This window comes from Podarcis liolepis (assembly GCF_965112155.1).
Source record: "Podarcis liolepis genome assembly, chromosome: 1".
NCBI lineage: Eukaryota > Metazoa > Chordata > Lepidosauria > Squamata > Lacertidae > Podarcis > Podarcis liolepis.
This window is the reverse complement of record NC_139554.1, coordinates 71,964,248-71,986,051: the sequence shown is the minus strand read 5'-3', so window position 1 is coordinate 71,986,051 and position 21,804 is coordinate 71,964,248. Positions and strand designations below refer to the sequence as shown.

Here is a 21,804-nt window from a genome sequence, read left to right as displayed (position 1 = left end):
TTCTGCACTTAAACCAGTTCCAATATCCATAATTTCCTCTAATAGCAAATTTTAGTTACAGTGGTACCTCGGGTTACATATGCTTCAGGTTACAGACTCCGCTAACCCAGAAATAGTGCTTCAGGTTAAGTACTTTGCTTCAGGATGAGAACAGAAATTGTGCTCTGACGGCACGGCAGCAGCGGGAACCTCATTAGCTTAAAGTGGTTCTTCAGGTTAAGAACAGTTTCAGGTTAAGAATGGACCTCCAGAACGAATTAAGTACTTACCCGAGGTACCACTGTACTTAGGTGATAGTTTGGCAGCTAAGCAGATTGTCACTCAACTAACCTACAAATAAGGTGGCAATCTCCACATACTCCAGAGACACAAAAGTATAGAATTTCTGAAGTAAAATTAAGAGGTATTTAACTTAAAATAAAAAGTAAAGGGGGGGGACTGGGGGGGGGTGTCAGCAAGGACTGAGCATGCTCAGCAGTTTACAAAAGCCATGGAATGGGGAGTGTCATTTGGAAAAGAAAAAAGTGTTAGCCTCCTTGAGCCGCCTAACAATGGCTAGTATTCTGAAGAAGTGAAGGCCAGTATAATGCAACTATGGGTCAGGTGCAGATATACTGTTCCCCAATAAACAGAGTTAGGAAATCCAGAAGCAGGCTGTGATAATCTGTACTGCCTTCACTAGCATCTTCCTTTCTCCCTTAACTATATTATGTTCTGGCGATTTCCTGCTAAATGGACTAGGCTCTTTTGTTAAACTGTCTTCAAACACTAGTTAAGATGAGGCCCTGCTCTGCAGTGTAAGATAAGAGAGGGGGAATTCACACAAATGAGGAAGGCTGAGGGGGAAGTATGTGGGTAAAAGACAGAGTAATATTATGTCTGCACCAGCCTTGAAGGCTTTAGATTCTAAATTAATTCAGTTTGAATTTGGCAAGGTTGGAGGGAGTACAGCTTGGGTGTGAAATGATGGGGGGCAGGGAGGGAGATCCAATGGCTTTCTGAAATGTGACACAATTCTTACAAATAAAGACTTCTATCTTTCTTTGAATAGAACCCTCATGTTGATCATCATATGCACATACGCATCTTATGCACATACAGTGGTGCCTCGCAAGACGAAATTAATCCGTTCCAGTGGTTTTTTCGTCTTGCGAAGCACGGCTATTAGCGGCTTAGCGGCTATTAGCGGCTTAGCGGCTATTAACGGCTTAGTGGCTATTAACAGCTCAGCGGCTTAGCCGCTTTAAGAAAAAGGAAACAAACTCACAAGAACTCCAAGACATTTCGTCTTGCGAAGCAAGCCCATAGGGAAATTCGTCTTGCGGAACGACTCAAAAAACGGAAAACTCTTTAGTCTTGCGAGGCATTCGTCTTGTGAGGTACCACTGTATGTATAAAGGTGGGATAATGTCCCAGGTAGTGGATTTCCAATTGCCCAGCAAGACTTTCCCTTCCTTTTCTATCCCTGCTGCCCCCATGCAGATTTTGGGTTATTTAGGGGACAGGGGAAGCGGGGTGGTGGTGGAGAGGAATGGGAAGTCCCACCATGTGTGCAGAAGTCTATTCTACTGAAGAATGGACACAACTGGATGCCCCCTCCCCCTGTGTATACATCTACAGAGGTGTTTGCATGTTTCCCCCTCTGTATTGGCATGTTGGATAGCTCAGTCAGTAGAGCAACAGACTCTTAATCTCAGGATTGTGGGTTCAAGCCCTATGTCTGACAAAAGATTCTTGTATTGAAGGAGTTGTACTAGATGACCCTCGCAGTCCCTTCCAGCTCTACAATCCTCAGCAAGGAAAGTTTTAAATATCACTAACTGCAGCAACTGCTAACCAGTAAAATTATTATTAATATTCCTCTCGCTATCCAAATAATTTTGCTGTTTCAAAGTCTGCTTAAACAGTGAACTTTTCTTTTTTAAAGAAGAAGCAATATTTCATTAAACAAGACCCAGCAAGGTGAGTCCAGCTGTGTGTGGAGTTTAAACTCTCCCTTCCCCTCCATCCCAAACCTTCCTAATGCTTGCTGAGCAGAATTGTGATTTGCTCTGGTGTGCAACAATTCAGATTATCTTTCTGCCATGAACACAGTGAAAGCAGGTCAAGGGGGGGGGGATCTGTAATGGATAATCATGTGAACTGGCCCTAACTGCTTTAGAGAAGAATGAAAACTGTTTCACTAACTAGATAATCTATCTTCATAAAGCCTGGCCTTACACTCTATTCCCCTGAAGCACCATTTACTGCTGATTGAAATGTAAGTATTTCAAATGCTGTAGAGAACAGGCCAGTCATCCAATATATCCATATTTCACATTGCAAAACATTTTCTCTTCCCTATTTCTACATACTACACCTGAGAACAAGGACAGCGGCAACAGAAAAACGATTTTGCACGAATTGTGTGTGTGTGTGTTCGTTCATTAAGTGTCACTGTTTTGATAAGTATTGCAGCTGCATTATGATAACTATACATGGTACTTTGAAGAACATGTATTTTATCATACTGGACATAATATCAACTGGTTTTCTAAAATCTATCTTTTCTTTCCTTTAGACATTTTTTTCAAGACATTGCCAATAAAAGGTGTGGTTTTTCTAATCAAGTTTTACTGTGACACATGATACGGCCAGTGGACCAGATGCTAAGCTCTCCTCCCTTTGTGGGTCACTTTGACAGGTAGGCAGCGCCATCTACCAGTCAATCAAATGTTGTCAGGAGACTTAATTTCAAAGGAAAGAGTCCTGATTCTTCCTTTGCATCCAAAAAAAGGGCAGGGTGGCAAGAAAAGGTGCCAATTCAATAGCCTCTTTGAGGCTAAGGAAGAATCAGAAGTGCACTTAAGAAAGCAATTCTAATTCTTCTTCCTTTTAGCCGCAGCTTGAATTTTAAAGCTGCAGTAGGAACGTCCCTGTACCCTACATCCAATACTATTTTTCTAGAAAAAGAGGTGCTGGAACTCACCATAAATGCCTCCCTCGTTCTCTTACAATGGCAATGGTGCCCACCTGAGAGATACTAGAACTGAGTTCCAGCCACTTCCAGCTGGAAAAAGCCCTGCCTACATCATATATGAAGTCAGGCCCAGCAAAGGATGGCATGGTTTGCCCAAAACATCCAATATCCTGGGCCCAGTTGAGCTTGATTAGGCCCATAAACCATAAAACAACATTCAGCTTAAAAGATAATTCTCACATTTCTGCTATGCATATTAGAAATACCTGCTAGTCCATGGATTAATTAACATTGTTTCAATGAATTCATTGCAATGCAATCTGCAATTTAAGCATTTTGTTAAAATGATGATAAGTGGTTAACTTCCACACAAAAATTAGGAACAAGATGCTACTGCATTTTCATAATATCAGTATTACAGGGGTAGTATTAACTCATTTTATTTTTGCTCTGTATTCTCATAACCTTGCAAACCTTGTTTTCAAAAAACCTTTCTAAACAGGTGGCCCGATCAGATAGTACTTTGCAGTTCATTAATAGTTTAGTGTTTATATTCCAGTGAAGTATGTTGTTAGTCCTCAGTGAGAAAAGTAAAACTTGCAAAGCGCAAGAGAAATTAATGAAGAAGCTACAAAAGTATTTGACAATATCAAAATGGAACTCGTATAGTTGTCTTTTCTTAAACCATTTTCCCAAATGTGTGTCTGTTGCTTCCTCAGAACTGGTCTGTCTCGTTCTCCTAGATTTCCAAACAGGAAAGGACTGTGTAATGAGATGAAAGGAAACACCAAAGCTCTTACGCCATTCTATTTTATATTAATCTCTGCTACTGTTGTAAACAAGAGAGGCAAATGAAACATTTTCGCTTTGTGTTCTCACCTTGAAATGAATCAATCTTGGCTTTAATTAACATCCTTAATCTTGCAACCTCTTGTCTTTTCAGTTCATCCAGCCTTGTTCTCACATGATGGCTAACTAAATCTAGTTCTTTGCTTAACTTTCCACTCTGTCAATAAAGCAAGCAATTGATAAAGGTAGTCAGTTAAATTTTTTTAGAAGGTAACTATGTTCTACTAGGTTCTCAACAGAAAGACGACGATGAAGCGTTTCACAACTGACATGTTGCAACTGGAAGGACATATTACCTCCTTTTATCATGGAAACAGAACCCAAAGTCTAACATCCACAGGTTCCATATATAATAAATAAATGAGTACAGTAAGCCAGTTAAGGATCCAATCCAATTTTTAGTCCAAAGTTGTGTGAGCACTATGTTGCTGACAGAGAGGTCTTATGCTTAGAAGGCCTTCCTTTTTCACTTAGGGATGGCGGAACACAATGCATGAAGCTGAGATAGATAAGCAGTACTTCCCTTATCTAAAGAAAGGAGGAAGTCCTGCACAGAAACCTCCACACACTGCTGCTCCCACACATTCTAGGAGCAGCTAGATAACACAACCCTGTTTAATATCTGATCCCACTGTGAATGGTTCACTTTGAGAACCATTGCTATCTGCAATTGTTGCTGTCATATTATCATGAAGGAGCTGAAGGATGTTCACAAATTTATCTGGGCAGCCAATTTTCAGAAGGACAGTCAACAGAGCATTACGATTTACAGTGTCAAAGGCCTTAGTCAGGTCAATAAACACCATATACAGGGGTTGGTTTTGCTCTCTGCATTGTTCTTGAAGCTGTCAAGCGGTGAAAATCATGTCCACCATACCCCTAGAAGGTCGAAAACCATTTTGGGATTCAGGAAGGGTAGCCTCAGATATTGTTAGGAGACGGTTTGCTAAGATCCTTGCAAGAATTTTGATGTCCACAGCTAATAAAAAGATGCCTCGATCGTTTCCACAATCCGTTTTATCGCCTTTTTTTTAAAGAGACTGATAATTTAGGCATCCCAAAGTCTGTGCTGGAATCTCTTCTCTCCCCCAGACCTTTTTGATGAGCTTGTGAAGTTGTTGTCTAAGTTCAATTCCACCCACTTTGAAGACCAGCAGGTATCCCATCAGGTCTGCGGGGTTTGAGAACAAACTCCATGTCACCTGTATGGTGTACTGGCTCTTATCAGAATATAAGAGGAGCCCAGCTGGAGCAGACCAAAGGACCATCTGGCCCAACATCCTGTTCTCACAGTGGCCAGGGAGATGCCTATGAGAAGCCCACAGGCAGGGCTTGAGCACAACAGCACTCTCCCTGCTTGTGATTCCCAGCAGCTAATTCTCAGAAGCATACTCCCTAACACTGGATCCAGTAGCTATTCTCCATGAATTTGTCTAGCCTCCTTATAAACGACAAACCAGAGTACAGTGGTACCTTGGTTTTCGAACATAATCCATTCCGGAAGTCCGTTCGAGTTCCGAAACGTTCAAAAACCGAAAGCAGAAGCCTCAAAACACAAGCCTCAATACAGAAAACTCAAAACAGAAGGTGTGTTTTCTGTTCGACTTCTGAGGCGCGTTTGAAAACCGAGGCACTTACTTCCAGGTTTCTGCATTCGAGTTCCGAAACGTTTGACTACAGAGGCGTTTGAAAACCGAGGTACCACTGTGCTCTATTTCTCTCTTATTTTTCTAAACAAGCTGCATGCTTACACAGTTAAAACTACATACCTTTATTGCCTCTATGTCGGCTGTCTGGAGCTTCTCTCTGAAATGTTTGTCTGTCTCCAGGACATCTATCACTTGCCTGAGGTACACATCGTAATAAAGCCCAGTATCCTTCAGGAAAATGAATATCAGTTTGGTAAAAGAGGGCCAGGGAAGAAAAGCATTTCTCTTTCTATAGAGATGTTTCAGACTAAATTAGGTGCGATCTTTAGTCCAGCTGTGATTCTAAGACCTAACTATCAGTGTCCATAATGTTTTATCTAGCGGTGAAGATAAAAAAAAAAAATCACATGAAGCAGCTATAAATACACATTCTTTGGGGAACTGCAACTTCTGTGGATTTAACTGCGCTCTTTAGAGATGTCATTTATAAAGAAAACTCAGTAGTACAGAAGAGAAAGAGGTTATAAAGGAATAAATAAGATATATGTGATATTTTCTCTATAGCTTTCCTTCCTCTGTTTTTCTTCTAGCTTTAAAAACCCAGTTAATTTTAGGTCTCAAACTAAATGAGATATGGGGAGGTCAGTGACTGGATCCCCATGGTTTCTTTAAGTTAAAATCAGCCAGGTTGAGCCCAAATAATATTTGGTGTCTGCTGTTCCGGTACAGAAAACTTAAGTCCTTTTCCAATATCATATGGTCTATCCCTTTTTTTAAATGGAGGATTTCTTTTCTCTGCTGAGAAATTTCCTATTCAAAACACTGGATAAAGTGGTTTGAAGTCAAACTGCTTTCTCTGAGAGTCAAAATGGTCCGGTTAGTTCATTTCCTCACTCTAATTTTCTTTTTTTTTTTCTCTCTCTCTACAATATTTTCACAAAGCTAACAAAAAGAAGAAGACCTAAATTCAGACCCTGAGTGCCAGAGATGGCCCTGAACAGTATTAATACATTAAATTCAGAAATAAAATTCCATCAGTTCAGCGGTAATGGTAATATATACTTATGATATTGATGCCATTACAAAATATTTATTTCACTTACCGGATTATCTATTTTTGCATTCTCTACTTGTTCTTCCGCTTTTACCTTTGTCTTGTCTATGTCTATAGGCACTGCTTCCAGAGCAATAGCAAGATAGGTCAGGAGCAAAAGACACTGTTGTAAGAAAACAGCTTTCCATCTTATCTGAAATAAAACAGCAAAGTATTTTTTCTAAGCATGTAACACTCTTTATCCAGGATTGCTCCTATGGCAAAAGCAATCACGTCAGAAGTATGAGGAATCCCAGATGCATGCCTTGTCAACTTAAAAGAGGCTAAAGTAGAACACCTTTTGGTATGACAGGAGTGACTTATAGTCACACTCTCATGAATTCAAGCTGCAATATCGGAAGTGGGCCGAAACTGAGGTGTTAGCATTAGTGAGCAATATGAACACAGTTCAGGACTGGTACTAACTATGAACACAAGTTTACACATTTCTGGTTAATAATGCAAAGGATAAACATATAAGACCATATGCAAAGTGTCTGGTAGTGGCATCTTGACATCTGCCATCATATTCTGTACTATCTTCATACCATTTTTATAGTACCGTCCTCCTATTCATTTTCACAACAACATTGCATACTCCCTTTTTTACAAATGGAGAACTGATACCATTTTCCCAAAAGGCTGTGCTGGCATAACAAATTTGCGGGGTTGAGCTGCAGAAGTAACCTACATGAACCAGACCGCACTACAGTTGAAATAAATCTATGAAATCCAAGCATGTTAGCTTAACCAAACTGTGGGTCCAATTATCACTGATCCTACTACTACAACAATTTAGTCCCTGAGCAGTTCCAAGGGAAAAACAAATCAGGTGTTGGAACTTTCAAACCTTGGAAGAGCACACATCAACAGCAGAAGATAAAGTTTATCTGTTGTTGTTTTGTCTCATATTAACAAAAAGCAGCCTCTCGAGCTAATACTCCAGGACAGCTTTGTACTAAATATGAACTACTGGTTTGCAGACACTAATAAAAATATTATTGCTTATTCTAAATATTTCATTCCATATTTCACAGCTTCATTTGTTATTATAATAATGCCTTGAAACATTTCCAATAAAATAAGCCTTTGCAACACCAGTACAGCAGCATGTTTTGTGATATCGTCTTGGCAGTACACTCAGTCCTAAGCAAATGCTGAGTGGTCGAAGATGTACTCGGGTCAAGCTGTACCACAACATCATCTCACTAGAACCAACTGTGCTGTCACAACTGTGTGTTGTTTTCAGTATTATCCGTCTTGGGAAGCTTTGTGACTGGTCAGGTTCACTATGGCTGCATTAGAGTTTTAACCAAACCAACCCACTGGGGTATATTAACTTCTAGCTCTCACTTGTATGGCAACTTTTGTTAAGCTGTGTCCTCTACTAAAGGTATGTGGCAGATGAGTGTATGAACTGACCCAATCTTAATGATTCTAATCACAAGTATTAATAAGAAAAAAGAAACCTCTTACATGGAGGCAGTGCTTTTTTCTGGGGGGATGCAGGGGGACGCATACCCCTAAACATTTTGTGAATCTAAGTTTGGCCTCAGTGAGGGACAATATTTCAATATGAGTAGGAAAATGAAAGTACACCTAAACATTTTTTGGGGGACGGGACGGGACTGCATGGTGGAACTTCACCCTCCAGTAACCAGAGACCAGCATTGATTGTTAGAAACTCAGATATATAAGCTAATTGCCAAATGGCACCTTAAACCTAGGTTATGGTCACCACAACCAACAGTCTAATCACCTTTTTGCAGTGAAGTTTATGACTAAAATTATTCTTATAACTAATTTCATTTCAACACTACTTTAATATTTTAAAGAATGAATCTCAAAGCAGTTCATCACACCAGCCACTGTCTAGCACCATCACAGAACTGTAGAGTTGGGATCCTGAGCATCATCCAGTCCAACCCCTAGGATACTGGAATAGGCAGCTGCCCTATACAGGGGTTGAACCTGCAACCTTAGCATTATCAACCTCTAACCAACTGAGCTATCCTGATTCTGCTGCTATCACCAGTGCACAAGCAATTACAATGCCAGTATTCAGCATCCGCAGTAGCAGAGAAGGTAGAACTAAGAAAACATTAGGGAACAATGGACTCAAAAGGTTCATATCGGAGAAATCAGGACTCTTACGCCATTCTTTGGGGCTGAAGAAGATAAAAATCTCAGTAGCCTGTGATTCAGCTACACTTGCAATTTGTGTCTCTTTGCAAGCTAGGAGCAAAGTGGGATAGTCAATGAGCGACTAACAACAGCAAAACATTTATCAGGACTAGGGATTAAATAGGACCCTTCGCTGGGGTTTTTGCTCTGACATCAACAGGTATTTAGGGACATCCCACTGTTTCATTTATGATATGATACAATAAGCAGTCACAGCCCGTTGTGTGACCATGCATAAATTATCATGGGTTCACTTTCTGTAGTAGCAAGCTATAGTAGCATGGCAAACATGTTATCAAATGCAAAGTGGTATGTCCTTAGATTATCAGCACCCCACATTCAAGAACTATGGAATGAGTCTGATTTTGAACGCAGACAGGTATAGCTGTGAGTCACAGCTCTGACGTGGAATGCATAACAAGGGTAGTGACTCCAGTTGATGCAAAATTCATAGATTCAATGATGACGGTGAGCAAAAAGAAAGCATGCCCTTTTAAATTAATAGATACACACATCAGCATAACAAATATTAACTATGGACTCGGAACCATGTATGCTTGCATTGCCCCGCCTGGAGGAATTCTACAGCTTCCAAAAGCCTCTCAGATTTCCCAGAAAACACAAGCATATCCTAAAATCCTAAATGGGAATTTAGGCCAGTCACTCAATTTTATTGTATATAGCCAAAGGCCTTTACAATGGACAACAGAGAATATAAGGAAAAACTTTCATCTAAAACCATACAATGTAACCTGTAACAGTTTACAACATAAAAGAAACATTAACAGTTAAGGTTGAAGTGTGTTCACATAGTTGGAACGGATCTTTTTGGCTGCCAGCGCAAATTTGGCTACCTGGTGTGTAATGTATAGATGTTTATCTGCTAGGAGTTCAACTGTCACTTCCTGTGTGGATCAACCTGGAAGCCAATTAAGAATTGGCAATATAAATTTTCCTCTGGGCAATGTATACAGGGGGCAAATCAGCAGATAGTGTGTAATGTCCTCTACCTGATTGCATCTACATATACATTTGCGATCCATATGGGGAATTCCCCTATATCTCCCCTCTATCTAAATATGCTGAGGGCATCTGTTGGAATCTTATTTCTACAAAGGCCCTGTGTAGCTGTGGGAAAGTCAGAGTCTCAAGGTAATGGGGCCCTGAGTGATTGGTCTTAAGTTGGGGGTATTAAGTCGAGTAATGGGGGGCAATGATGGATGCTCTGTCTTGGTTGGCATCCTGAACAAAAATCCAGTTTCTAAGGTCACATGGGCTAAGGGCTAAGTAGTTCTCTATTTGAAGATTATAAGCTTATCTTGGCACTTTTGTGCCCAGCCCCTTGTCCTTAGTTGCTCTAACCAAAATGGGAATTTAGGAGGAAGTCAAGACACATAAGATTGCACTGTGAATTTAACCTGTCTCATCTTCCAGCATTTAAACACAGCAACCAACATAGTAAGTGTAAGAATGTACAGGCCAATTTGCTGAGTGGCCAGCCCACTGCAATGGAGACAGGAGGTTATGAAAGCTTACTCTCAGCGATATCAACCACAGGCATCTACAGTTAAAGCATAGTAGATTTTGGGGAAGAACCCCTAGCGAGAACCTGCTTGCTAGTGCCAGGATAGATAGATCGAAGGTCAGGCCACATATGTTCATCTTCAAAGTTAACCGCCCTGAAGAAATTAAACAGTTAGAGGAGCCAATTTACATTTCACTTCTTGGTTAGCATTTTTTATTATATGTATTTTAAAATAGTATTTTATGCCACCCTTCAATATAAACATTTACTAGGTGTTTCAAAAGAAAGAAAAAATCTACACAATAGAAAGGAACATAACAATAACACTAAAATTCAAAACAAAAGCAATTAACATCTTGGAAACATTTATAAAAGTTTGTCTGGCACTCACTAAGAAGATAGTTACCAGGTTAAGCCTTGCTAGTGGGAGAATTCTACAATTGTGGCACCCCAACTAAAAATGCCCTTTCTCCAGAAACCACCTGTCCCACTTCTGACAAGCAGGGACATTTGGAGAAAGGCTTCAGATTATAATTTCAATGCACAGGGAGACATATAGAATTAAGTAATTCTTATTGATATCTTCAAGGACTGGCTGCAAAGGAAAACAGGGCTGCTGTCCCTTTAATGCCTGCACAAAAGAGGGGATTTTTGGCAGGTGATCCTTGGCATGCAGAGGTGAGAAAAGCTGCACCTGCAAGCTATTGTGTCTTTAATACTTGCAAGTGTGGCTTTTCTCACCTCTCCTGCTAGACTACAACCCCTCCTCCTGCCTTTTCCATACTCAGTCCCTCATGCTTGGTACTCCTCATGTTACCAGGGGGAGAAATGATAACAGAGCGAGTAGCACTACATGAACCCTAGTGAAGGTTGTTGCTCCTGCTGCCTCACATCTGGAACAACCATAGAGCAACTGTTATTTGATGGAATTTGTACTGATGACTATTTTTTAAATGCACCGAGCTGAGGGGGTATAAAATTGAGAAGATCCATTAGGGGGTGCCAAATTTTGGGCTCACTCAAGTCCAAAGATTACCAAAGTCCACTCTGCAGCAGGAGAGCACCATGGTCTTCAAACCCTGCTGAAGGACTTCAAAGAGGCATTTGACGGGCCGCTGTGTGAAACAGATTCTGGGTTAAATGGATCTTCTTAGATTCACAGATGTCTTAAGTATCAAGTGGCTGCCTCTGCCTGGAGGGAGAAATACTTTGGCAAGCTGGACATAAACCTACAAGTTTATGACGACTTCATATCGTCCAAACAGAAATTTACCTTATACAGTGGTACCTTGGTTGTCGAACAGCTTGGTTCCCAAACAATTTGGCTCCCGAATGCCACAAACTCAGAACATTTTTAGGAAGCAGAACTTCCGACGTGGCTTCTACAGCTTCCGATTCGAGTGCAGGAAGCTTTTGCAGACAATCAGAAGCCGCACCTTGGCGTTCAAACAGTTCCAGGAGTCAAACGGACTCCCGGGACAGATTACGTTCGACAACCAAGGTACCACTAGAATACTAATTACCTTAAAATACTAAGGGAGATATTTTACACATAAATTACTAGTGAATATGTGCATGAACCACCACTTGACTCCTCTACTGTTGATGCCTGGCAGCTGCATGTGCAAGCTGACTCCATGTTTATTACGGCCTCAGCCCAGTATACCTGAAGGAGCATCTCCACCCCCATGGTCCAGGCCAGACACTGAGGTCCAGCGCCGAGGACCTCTGGCACTTCCCTCCCTGCGAGAAGTGAGGTTACAGAGAACCAGGCAGAGGGCCTTCTCGGTAGTAGCGCCCGCCCCGTGGAATGCCCTCCCATCAAATGTCAAGGAAATAAAACAACTATCTGACTTTTAAAAGAAATCTGAAGGCAGCCCTGTTTAGGGAAGTTTTTGATGTTTGATCATGTTTTTAATATTATGTTGGGAGCCGCCAAGAGTGGCTGGGGAAACCCAGCCAGGTGGGTAGGGTATAAATAATAAAAATATTATCATACATTACTGTTTTTATTGAAATTATATACCGTCTGATACCCGGAGGTCTCAGGGCGGTTTACAGTCCATTCATATGTGCCGTCAACAACAAGGCAGAATTTTCACATTGCCTTACACCTATGATGCTGAAAAGCCAATTCATGATTTGGGAAAGTTATACTTAAGAGCTTTTGATCACACTAGCTGGCTCTATAGCTCATCTGAACACAAATTAACTGACTGGCCAAACAGGAATTCCCTCATAGAACATATGACCTTTCTCCTTAAATCCCTTTACTGGCTTCCTAGCTACTTAGCATCTGGAACAGCCATATTTTCCCGAGCCTTAACCCTGTCTGGCCTCTCCCTCTTTTTTTCCCCTATACTGGTTGAACTGGGATGGCTGGAGTAATGTAATTCTCCTGAGATCTGTCAGCAGAAGACAAGATCTTTTCAACTCTAAGCCATAGCCAGCCTGCTTTAAGATGACACGTCATTACTATCTATGTGCCTCCCATCCTCCCCATCTCCTAATTTTGGTTTCCAGAGGGATAGCCATATTAGTCTCTTGCAGCAAAAATACCGAACAGTCTTATGCCATATTTATTGTTGTAATAAATTTGTTAGTCTTTAAGAAGCCAGCAAACTCTTTTTCTTTTTTTCTTTTTGAGACATTACTGACTATAATTTCCAAAGGAGGCTGAACTGTAAAAAAAATACTCAGCCTCCCCACTCCTCTTTTTTTCTTCTGTACAAGTTGGAACTTGTAGAAAAGCTATCCTGGATATATTCTTTCAAGGTTATGTAAGTCATAACTTACCAAAGAAGCAGAGTATGTATTTAGAATACATAACATTTCTTTACGACTTATGTTTTCTGTATTGTTTTTAAACCTATTTTTGTTGCTTTTGTTGTATGGCTGTAAATCACCTTGGGTCTTATTGTGGAAGGTGATTCACAAAATGATAAATAAATGTAAACATGCACCCAACAACTTTGTTGAATACCACCTTTTTATATCCACAATGAAAATATACAATAAAATAATTCCAATTAAACAACATAGTAATGGAAGTTGGAGGCTCAGATAAAGAGAATGCCTGGGTAACCAGGTGTGTCTTCAAAAGCTGGCAAACACCAATACTGATAAGGCATCTCTTATTTCAACAGCGAGCATGCTCTGTAACATCAGTGAAAAACCTTCCTCCATATCACCATAAGCTGATAATTATTAGACTCCAGCAAGACTAACTTGATTCCATTTGATCACCTCAGTGCCCTTACCAGGAAATGTAGGGAAAGTTGGTCTTTTGGGTAACCTGGTTCAAAGTTAGATCTTTTAATCCTATATCCTGTCCCATGATATAATATCTTATTCCTAAAAAATCCTTGATAAACAACTGCCCATTTTCTTTTAAAAGTACAAAAAAGGAAAAGATTCTGGTTTATATGGATATGTTTCAATGGATTTCAAATATCTGGATACTTTGAAAATATTTCACCTCATACCTCTTTCCTTCAGGTTAATTATACCCCGCTAAGAAAGTGATGCAAGCCTCAAAAAAGAAGGAAGGTCTTGCTAAAGCCATTCTCCACAGTTGCAACATTAAACAGTCAAAATGTGGTCTGTGGTTGTACCTCAAATTTAACTGAACATGGTATTAGGTTTGATGTTCTTCCAACCACAACGAAACACTTTGGTGTTGCATTTTCTCCAGTGAGCTCAATACAACTTACGTGGTTCTTCTCCCATCCTCATTTTATCCTCAGCCTAACCTACATTGGAAGTTTTTAAACAGCAAATAAAGCAAAAACGCTTTAAAATAATAGTGACTGGCCTAAGTCTGCCAGTAAGCTTCATGGCTAAGTGTATTTGGGGGGATTAGCTACTGCATCATACTTGCTCAGACATTTAATAATTATTTTATACAGCACCATCATTATTCCTGAGCCCACAGAGGATGCAATGGAAAATGCAAGAGAGAGACAAGAGCAAGAAGGGATGAATGTAACCAAATGCAGTTACACCTTCTTAAAACTGGTCACAGTTGGAAATGAGGATTAATGGCATGAGGATTAAGGGGGTAAACCAAGGCCACCCAAGAAAGGGTGTAAGGAGGGATTTGAAGGAAGAGACACATTGCATATATATTCAGGGAGGAACATTTTTTCCTTTCTCAACTTTTGGATATTTCCAATAATACATGTCAATATATTATTTTTTTCCATAGCCTTTTTAAAAGGAAAAAAACAAAAAAGCACCAATCACAGGAATGGGGAAAACCTCCCAGTGCAAATTCCTTCTCAGGGGCACTCTTAAACCACTTTCAGCTGCACCAACCAACTTGTTTCAGGCAAGACAGGTAAGTTAGCAATGTGGTTCTATTTAGCATCTAATAAATTTCTGGCACCAAAGCAAAGGTATTCCTAATAATTTGTTTAACACCACCACAAATCCATTACATCAGGAATGGGGAACCTGTAGCCTTCCAGATATTGTTCAACTCGAAATTGCAACAGCTCCAGCCAGCATAGCAAATGAATTAGCTGTACTGTGTGCTGGGAAGTCTGTTCATCTGGATGGAGGTGTGCAACTGGCTTTAAATGGAGTCTGCACATCCTGAAGGGCCAGGCACAGAGCTTGTAAGTTTGTCTTCTGAGCCAGGAGAGTCCTTGTCAGAGGAGAACCAGGAGCAGCCAGCCTTACTACACTTCTTTATCGTTATTTGTCACTTTACAAGTTTCCTGCAAGGCAGAAGGGTAAGAATGCAATAGAAAAATCTTCAAATGGATGAATTTGCCCTTGCTCTATGTGGAGCAGCTGGCCAATCAAAAATGGAAAAAAGATTCCCACCCATGTGAAATGAATTACCTTGCTAAATTCAGTGATGGCCCAATTCCCAAATAAGGCTGTTGACAATACTGTAAATATTAAAACCGTTCTTCATTTTCAAATAAAGATCTTATTAAATTGAACAACGCAGATAAAATCAGATAATGTGATTATGCTGAAATAATTGTCACAGTATAAAAGCCACAATCACTGAAGTCCTCTTTTAATCTTCTGAGAAGCCAGGGGGGACCACAGGTACTGGCAGTGACATAAGAAATGAGTGTCAAAGGTAGGCATTATTTGTCATCTGCCGAGGCCCACACCTTTCCAGCAGGCCATGACCAATTACCAACATCTCCTGGCTCTGGTGGTGCTGCTCCTTCCTGCTGTCACTACCTGCTCACCTGTCTTCTCCGAGTATTCAAGCAGTAGCAAAAGTAACAAGAAAGAACAACTCTCTCCCTTTGGGCAGATATGCGACTGAGACCAGAAGAAGAAAGCAAGTTAATGGTTAGTTGGGACACCAGTGAGGAGGTAGGCACACTCAGGAATGGCACCCATTGAGGACATCGTGCACAAGGGACCTAGCCAGGACTAATGATATCCATCTTATCTGAACATGAAGCCCTGAACTGCATTAAAACCAGTTCAGTCAAGGTTTTCTTGTGAATGTAAAAGAAAGCTTGCTTCCCTGCACACTCCCCCCCCCTTTTTACACATAACAAGGGCTATGATGAATCAACATTCATTGCTTTCATTCATTGCTAGAACCATTTTATTTCACAGTGTTTTTAAAGAACTAAACAATAATTGTTCTGATAGCACAATAAAACAAAGTGGCAATATTCTACAATTTAAAGGAAACAACCCACGTGCCTACATCAAGGAGCTGACTACGTATGCTTACCCACAGATTAACTTAAGTATAATTTCCCACACACACATTAACTTGGATGTAGCTGACATATTAAGGACACCTTGCATAGAAAATAGAATACAAGGATCTGAAACATACAAACATACAGCGTAAGACAGGCTTAAATATGCAATAAATGGGGAGCTTACTCATAGATTGTGGTCCTACCATGCCCATCTCAAGAAGTAACACAGAAAACACTTGATTATACTTCAAATACTTTTGTACCCCAACAATATAGTAACTAGTGTGTGTGTGTGTGTGTGTGTGTATTACTTTTTGCTGCATTGTATATTTGAGGACAAGAGTTGCTCACATAATGCCTTTATCACTCCATCCCATTGATGAGTTAAGAAGAGTAAAACTGGGCATACTTCTGACTTTTTAAAAGCCCACTTTTTCCCTAGGTGAACTGATGTCATCACAAGGTCACAGGCGTTAATTCTGCCATTCAAAAGGGAACTTTGACTACATGTGCTAGCTAGCATGAGTATCCCAGGTGCAGCTAACCCCTTGGACCAGCTCCTCTCCATCAATTTAACCGACGCTACACTTCTCCTACCTTGGGCAAGCACACTTTCTCAGAAGGTGGCAAGCTCTGCAGGTGCCAACAATAGCCATGGCTCACCACCACCCAATTTGACAGCCCCTTAGTTGAAAAGCAAATAAATCCATCAGACTCCCACTTCCCACCCTGCCCACGGCTTAAAATGTGCTGCCAGAATAACCTGTTGGGCAAAGAAGAAACTTAAGAGTGACACCTGTCCACTGAGCTCATTACCCAGGGAAGGGTCCAAGCAAGTGCACCATCCCAGCGGGCAGCCAGCTCGCCCCTTCTGGTCCAGCTTTGGAGGAAACCTGACTTACCTTTATCTCGCTGTGATTCATAGCTATGGAGACGGAGAGATCCTGAGCGTCTTCCAGCTGATGTGGCTTCTGCCTATTGTGTACTCGCGTGCTAGGAGAGAGAGGCAGCCTACAGAGCCCCCAGCAACAGCAGCCCAGTTGCCAGGCACCTGGTGGCTTCTTTTCCGCCCGCCTTCCTGCCTTCCTCCCTTCCCTTTCCCTGCCTTCTTCCCTTCCTTCCTCTCAGCCTCTCTCTTCGCCGATACACCCCCTTGAAGCAGATCTGTAGCGAAACCTAGTTCCCCCGTTCCCATAGTAATAGGCACCACCTCTCGGAGCACGCGGATTGGCGGAGCCTGTCCCCCTTCTGGGCATCGCGTAGGGCCACGATTGGGCGACGGCGAAGCAGCCGCGTTCGGTTGCGCAGGCGGCGAAACAGGCCTGGGGAGGTGCGTTGCGCTGGGGGAAGGTACGTGGCGGTAGCGGCGGTGGGCGGTGCTAGTTTGATTTCCCCGCCCTCCTGCTCAGTGACGCGCCGCGTTGAGGAAGAATAAAGCCGGGAGGGGGCGGTGAGTTGATGTAGAGGAAGCTGTCAGTGGCCAAGAAGCCTTGGAAGAAGAGGAAGGGGGAGCCCGAGAGTTATTCATTTTGAATCAATCATTGTCCCTTGGTCCCAGCATCTGGAATTTCCCGGAGAAGGAGGATCCCCAGGCGCCAGTAAATTCAAATCCCTCCAGCAAGGCAGAGTCCTCCAGAACAGGCGACCCTTTGCAGATATATGGGACCCCATAATCAGAGCTGTCCTAGAAGAATAAAGTTTTATTTTATTTATTTAATTAATTTGGCAGCTGCTTTATTTTTCCCAGAGCAACCTAAAGCTACCAACAAGCAAACAAACAAGAAAATAAAGCCCACATAGCTACATTAAAACAAAAAAAATTATGTTGTGAACCGTCCTGTGATCTTTGATTGAAAGGTGGTACAAAACGTGAAGGTAAAGGGACCCCTGATCATTAGGTCCAGTCGTGGCCGACTCTGGGGTTGCGGCGCTCATTTCGCTTTATTGGCCGAGGGAGCCGGCGTACAGCTTCCGGATCATGTGGCTAGTGTTGTGACTAAGCCATTTCTGGCGAACCAGAGCAGCGCACGGAAATGCCGTTTACCTTCCCGCCGGAGCGGTACCTGTTTATCTACTTGCACGTTGACGTGCTTTCGAACTGCTAGGAGCAGGGACCAAGCAACGGGAGCTCATCCCGTCTCAGGGATTCGAACCACCGACCTTCTGATCGGCAAGTCCTAGGCTCTGTGGTTTAACCCACAGCGCCACCCGCATCCGAAAGGTGGTATACAAATTGAATAAATAACAATAGTAACAATAATAAGAGAACCAAGAAGAAAGTGAAATAAGAGAAGTTATGGTAAAAGAGTGTAAATAAACTTAGGGTGGCTTTGCAAATTTGTGTGTTTGCTTCTGCACTTCTGATACTGAAACGGAATGGCAGAAACATTGGTTCAACCACATTAATAGTCCTTGCATCCTTCAACTACTTGATCTTTGGGCCTTTTGGAGGGCAGGAGGAGGAAATCAGAACCCTTTGGGTTACACTTAACACTGATGCTGAGCCAATGCAGTGGTGCAGTAGATCTTGTGGTACTTGGGATGATGTGGCTATAATGCTAAAATCTGTGGATTACACTTTTGAATTGTTTTTTTAGCTGCCTTTGATGAAACGTATGGCATATTCCAAACACCCAAAACTTGATTTTGGGATAAAAAGTTTTGAGACTCCTCACTACCAAGGAAATGTAATAAATGAATACTGCATAACACTTATGTCTCATCTCAAATGTAACTGATCTGTAGAGAAGACTTTACAACCTGAAAAAGAGACAATGCATGTACTTTTATAAACCAAGAAAATCTTTCATTAAAATTATTTTTAATAAAATAATAATTTGAGACATCTAGAGAGAATTTGTAAAAGCTCAGATCATATCTACTCAAAACAATCTTAAACCCTATGTACTTGATCAAATGCTGGAGGGGGACTTTCATTTTCTGACTTTTATTTAAACTATAGGAAGTGTTTATGTTTTACTTTGGAATCAAGGTTATTTATATATGTATCTTCACATGTTCTTGTCATATTTGGGTTTTCTTTCTCATAAATCAACATTATAGAATGTGAATTATCTAGCTTAGTGTCTTTGTAATTTTGGTTTTTTCTTCTTTTCATTCATTAAGGGAATGTTTATAATATTTTAAAAGTTTTCTAACATGTACTAACATCTACTCATACCAGAGAGGTTCTCCAAGATCTTATGCAGAGGAATTCCAGTTTGGCTTCCTGAAAGTCATAGAACTATAGAATCATAGAGCTGTAGAGTCGGAAGAGACCACCAGAGTCATCTAGTCCAGCCCCCAGCAATGCAGGAGTCTTTTTGCCCAATGTAGGGCTCGAACCCACAAGATTAAGAGTCTCATGCTGTACTGATGGAGTCATCAACCCCAATGCAGGATTTACTTTTGGGTAGACATGCACTTGAGTCAGGTCAGAAGTCTATCTAGCTGTGGACAAATCAAGCAAGGCAAGATAGCAGTAGTATAGCTTAGATGGAGGGGGGGAAATTAATTGTACCGAATCCTTGCCCCTACTGAATATAGTAGCTCATGAAACACAGAAGCTTGTGCATCTGGTAAAATAAGGCCATTAAGTGGGGGTTTTAAAGTGAACCACCTTGCAAGTCAAAATAGTTTTAAATTAAAGGTTGTAAACAAATGTGCTGTATATAAACATTTTTTCTGTATAGTCAAACCTAAACACAAGTCTTCCAATTAATATGAATGCAGGGGAAAGGGGCTTCAGGAGGGAATCACTGGTGTATTAGGGGAGTTATGTGTCCATAGACACATAGAATTGTAGAGTTGGAAGGGACCATCTGTTGTGTTGTGGGGCTTATGCCAAATCCTATAGTCTCTCAGCTGGCAGATCTTCAATAGGCCTGAATATAAAACCATGTAGTGCTGCTGCATCTTAAACTTTGAAGAAATGTGTTTATTGCTGTCGGCCACATTGTTCCACAGTAAATGCTACCCACACACAAAATAAGCGAAGTGCTTTCACTACAGTTGGGATGATTATTTATACTGAAAAGAGGGAAACACACACTGCCGGTAATCCTCACAAAACAACTCTTCCATTTCTTAGCAGACAGCTGCAGCAAAACATGATCTATTTCCCAGCGAGAGCAAAAAAATCTGCAGACTGCCAAGTGTTTTCCTTTTCTCGAAAAAGGAGGAAATAGCACTTGGCAAAAACATACCACATACCTGTTGCTAAGAAATCTAGTTTCTTCCTGAAAATGATGCTTAATTTAGAATGCTTTCAGTGCCATGCATCAACTATCATTTCCAAGTCTATCAATTCTTGGGGTATATATCCTGGAAAATATATGTGGTTCTTCAAACCAATGTTCACTCAAAGATTTAGTTAAAATTAACAAACCTTCATTGCATTTAAATTCCTATGCAAGTCTCATTAAGGCTTGTTTCCATATGTTTTGGCAACAGAGTAGTTGCTGTCCAAAATCCCTTCCTCTTAACTCAGAGAAGTGTAGTACTGGTGTACTAAAAAAAGATCCATGTGTGTTTCAAAGGCTATGTGTATGCACAATCTGTATAACAAGGCATGAACAGGACTCTTGTTAGTTGCAATAACAAAAAGTGAATCTGTGGCATAGCTGTCAACTTACAGATTTGAAAATAAGGGACCAGCAGCCTTGAAAATAAGGGATCAGCAGCCAAAATAAGGGACCTGCAGCCTCACCTGTTCCAGGCACTCCAGTCTTCCTGTCCTCCTGCAGTCTGGTCAAACTCATGCTGGTAGCTTCAAGAACACTGTCCAACCAACTTTGTAACCAGAGGTTCAACTGAATAGAATCTGAATCACATGCACCACAAGGCCTATGCAGCCTCAACTTAAGATGGCTCCCCGGCCTGGCTTTGCACTGCAAAGTTTGCAATAGCACATGCAACAAAATGGTGTCCAGCATTCAAAAACCTCGTCAGCTTGCATTAACTAGCCACACACACACACCCTCGCCACGAGGTCATCAGTCACCCACCATTTTAGTCAACCAGCTCCTTTCTTTTCCCTCATAAGTCAATCAAAGAAGCCTCCAAAACAAATTCAAAAGCCCCCCCTCTCCCACGAGATCTCCTTTCCTTTTCCCTCACCATGTGCCCCCGCTCCAAACAGACCTTTCCGCCGGCAAGGGTGAGTGGGCCATCGATGACGTATCCATCCGATTCCGATCCGAGCACTCAGCACAGGTATGTTCAACGTCTGAGCCCCTCTGAGCTAAAGGCAGAAAGCCCAGCCAGCAGCCAAATGAAGCCTCAAGGGAAACCACTGTCACCTCTCTGCTGGGAAGCGCTGAGCAAAGGCAAGTCCCCAGGCAATGCAGATGATTTGATCATAGAATCATATAACTGTAGAGTCAGCACAAGGCATGCAAGCTCCACCCCCCAGTCATTCTTAGACTTCTTATTGGGTGAGCAACACAGCCAAGCAACACAGTTGGAGCCTCCCTCCTCCCTGGCTGGCAGGGAGGGAGGGAGAGGAGCTGCTTCCTTAGAAATTTAAGGGACATCATTTAAGGGACATCCATCAATAAGGGACAGCAGCGGGACATGGCGCTGAAATAAGGGACTGTCCCTTCAAATAAGGGACACTTGACAGCTATGATCTGTGGCAGGAAACAGTAGGAAGCTCAGTCCCCTTATTGCTCACACAGAGGAAGTCTGGCCTTCAAGTTTTTATAAGGGTAAGGTCTTGCCACATTACTTTGGCTATACATCCATCTTGTAGTTCTCCTATCAGAGTAGGGCTCGGTGATGAAAGACAAGTTGAAACACTTCCTGGCATCCACAAGGCTCTCAGATCCTGCCGCAGGGTCAATCCTCCTAATGCT

The 21,804-nt window shown here is 41.6% G+C and overlaps 1 protein-coding gene across 1 annotated transcript in view; it reads right to left on the bottom strand.

The window, feature by feature from the left end:
• Positions 1-17,278, bottom strand: part of NUCB2 (nucleobindin 2) — a 31,896-nt gene extending 14,618 nt beyond the window's left edge. The window contains exons 1-4 of the mRNA XM_083488598.1: positions 16,852-17,278; positions 6,561-6,704; positions 5,578-5,685; positions 3,839-3,965 (exon numbers count right to left, since the gene is read on the bottom strand). Of these exons, the coding sequence (XP_083344724.1) occupies positions 3,839-3,965; positions 5,578-5,685; positions 6,561-6,704; positions 16,852-16,872 (400 nt within the window). The 5' untranslated portion in view covers positions 16,873-17,278. The remainder of the gene's footprint in view (positions 1-3,838; positions 3,966-5,577; positions 5,686-6,560; positions 6,705-16,851) is intronic.
• Between the last annotated feature and the right edge of the window lie 4,526 nt (positions 17,279-21,804).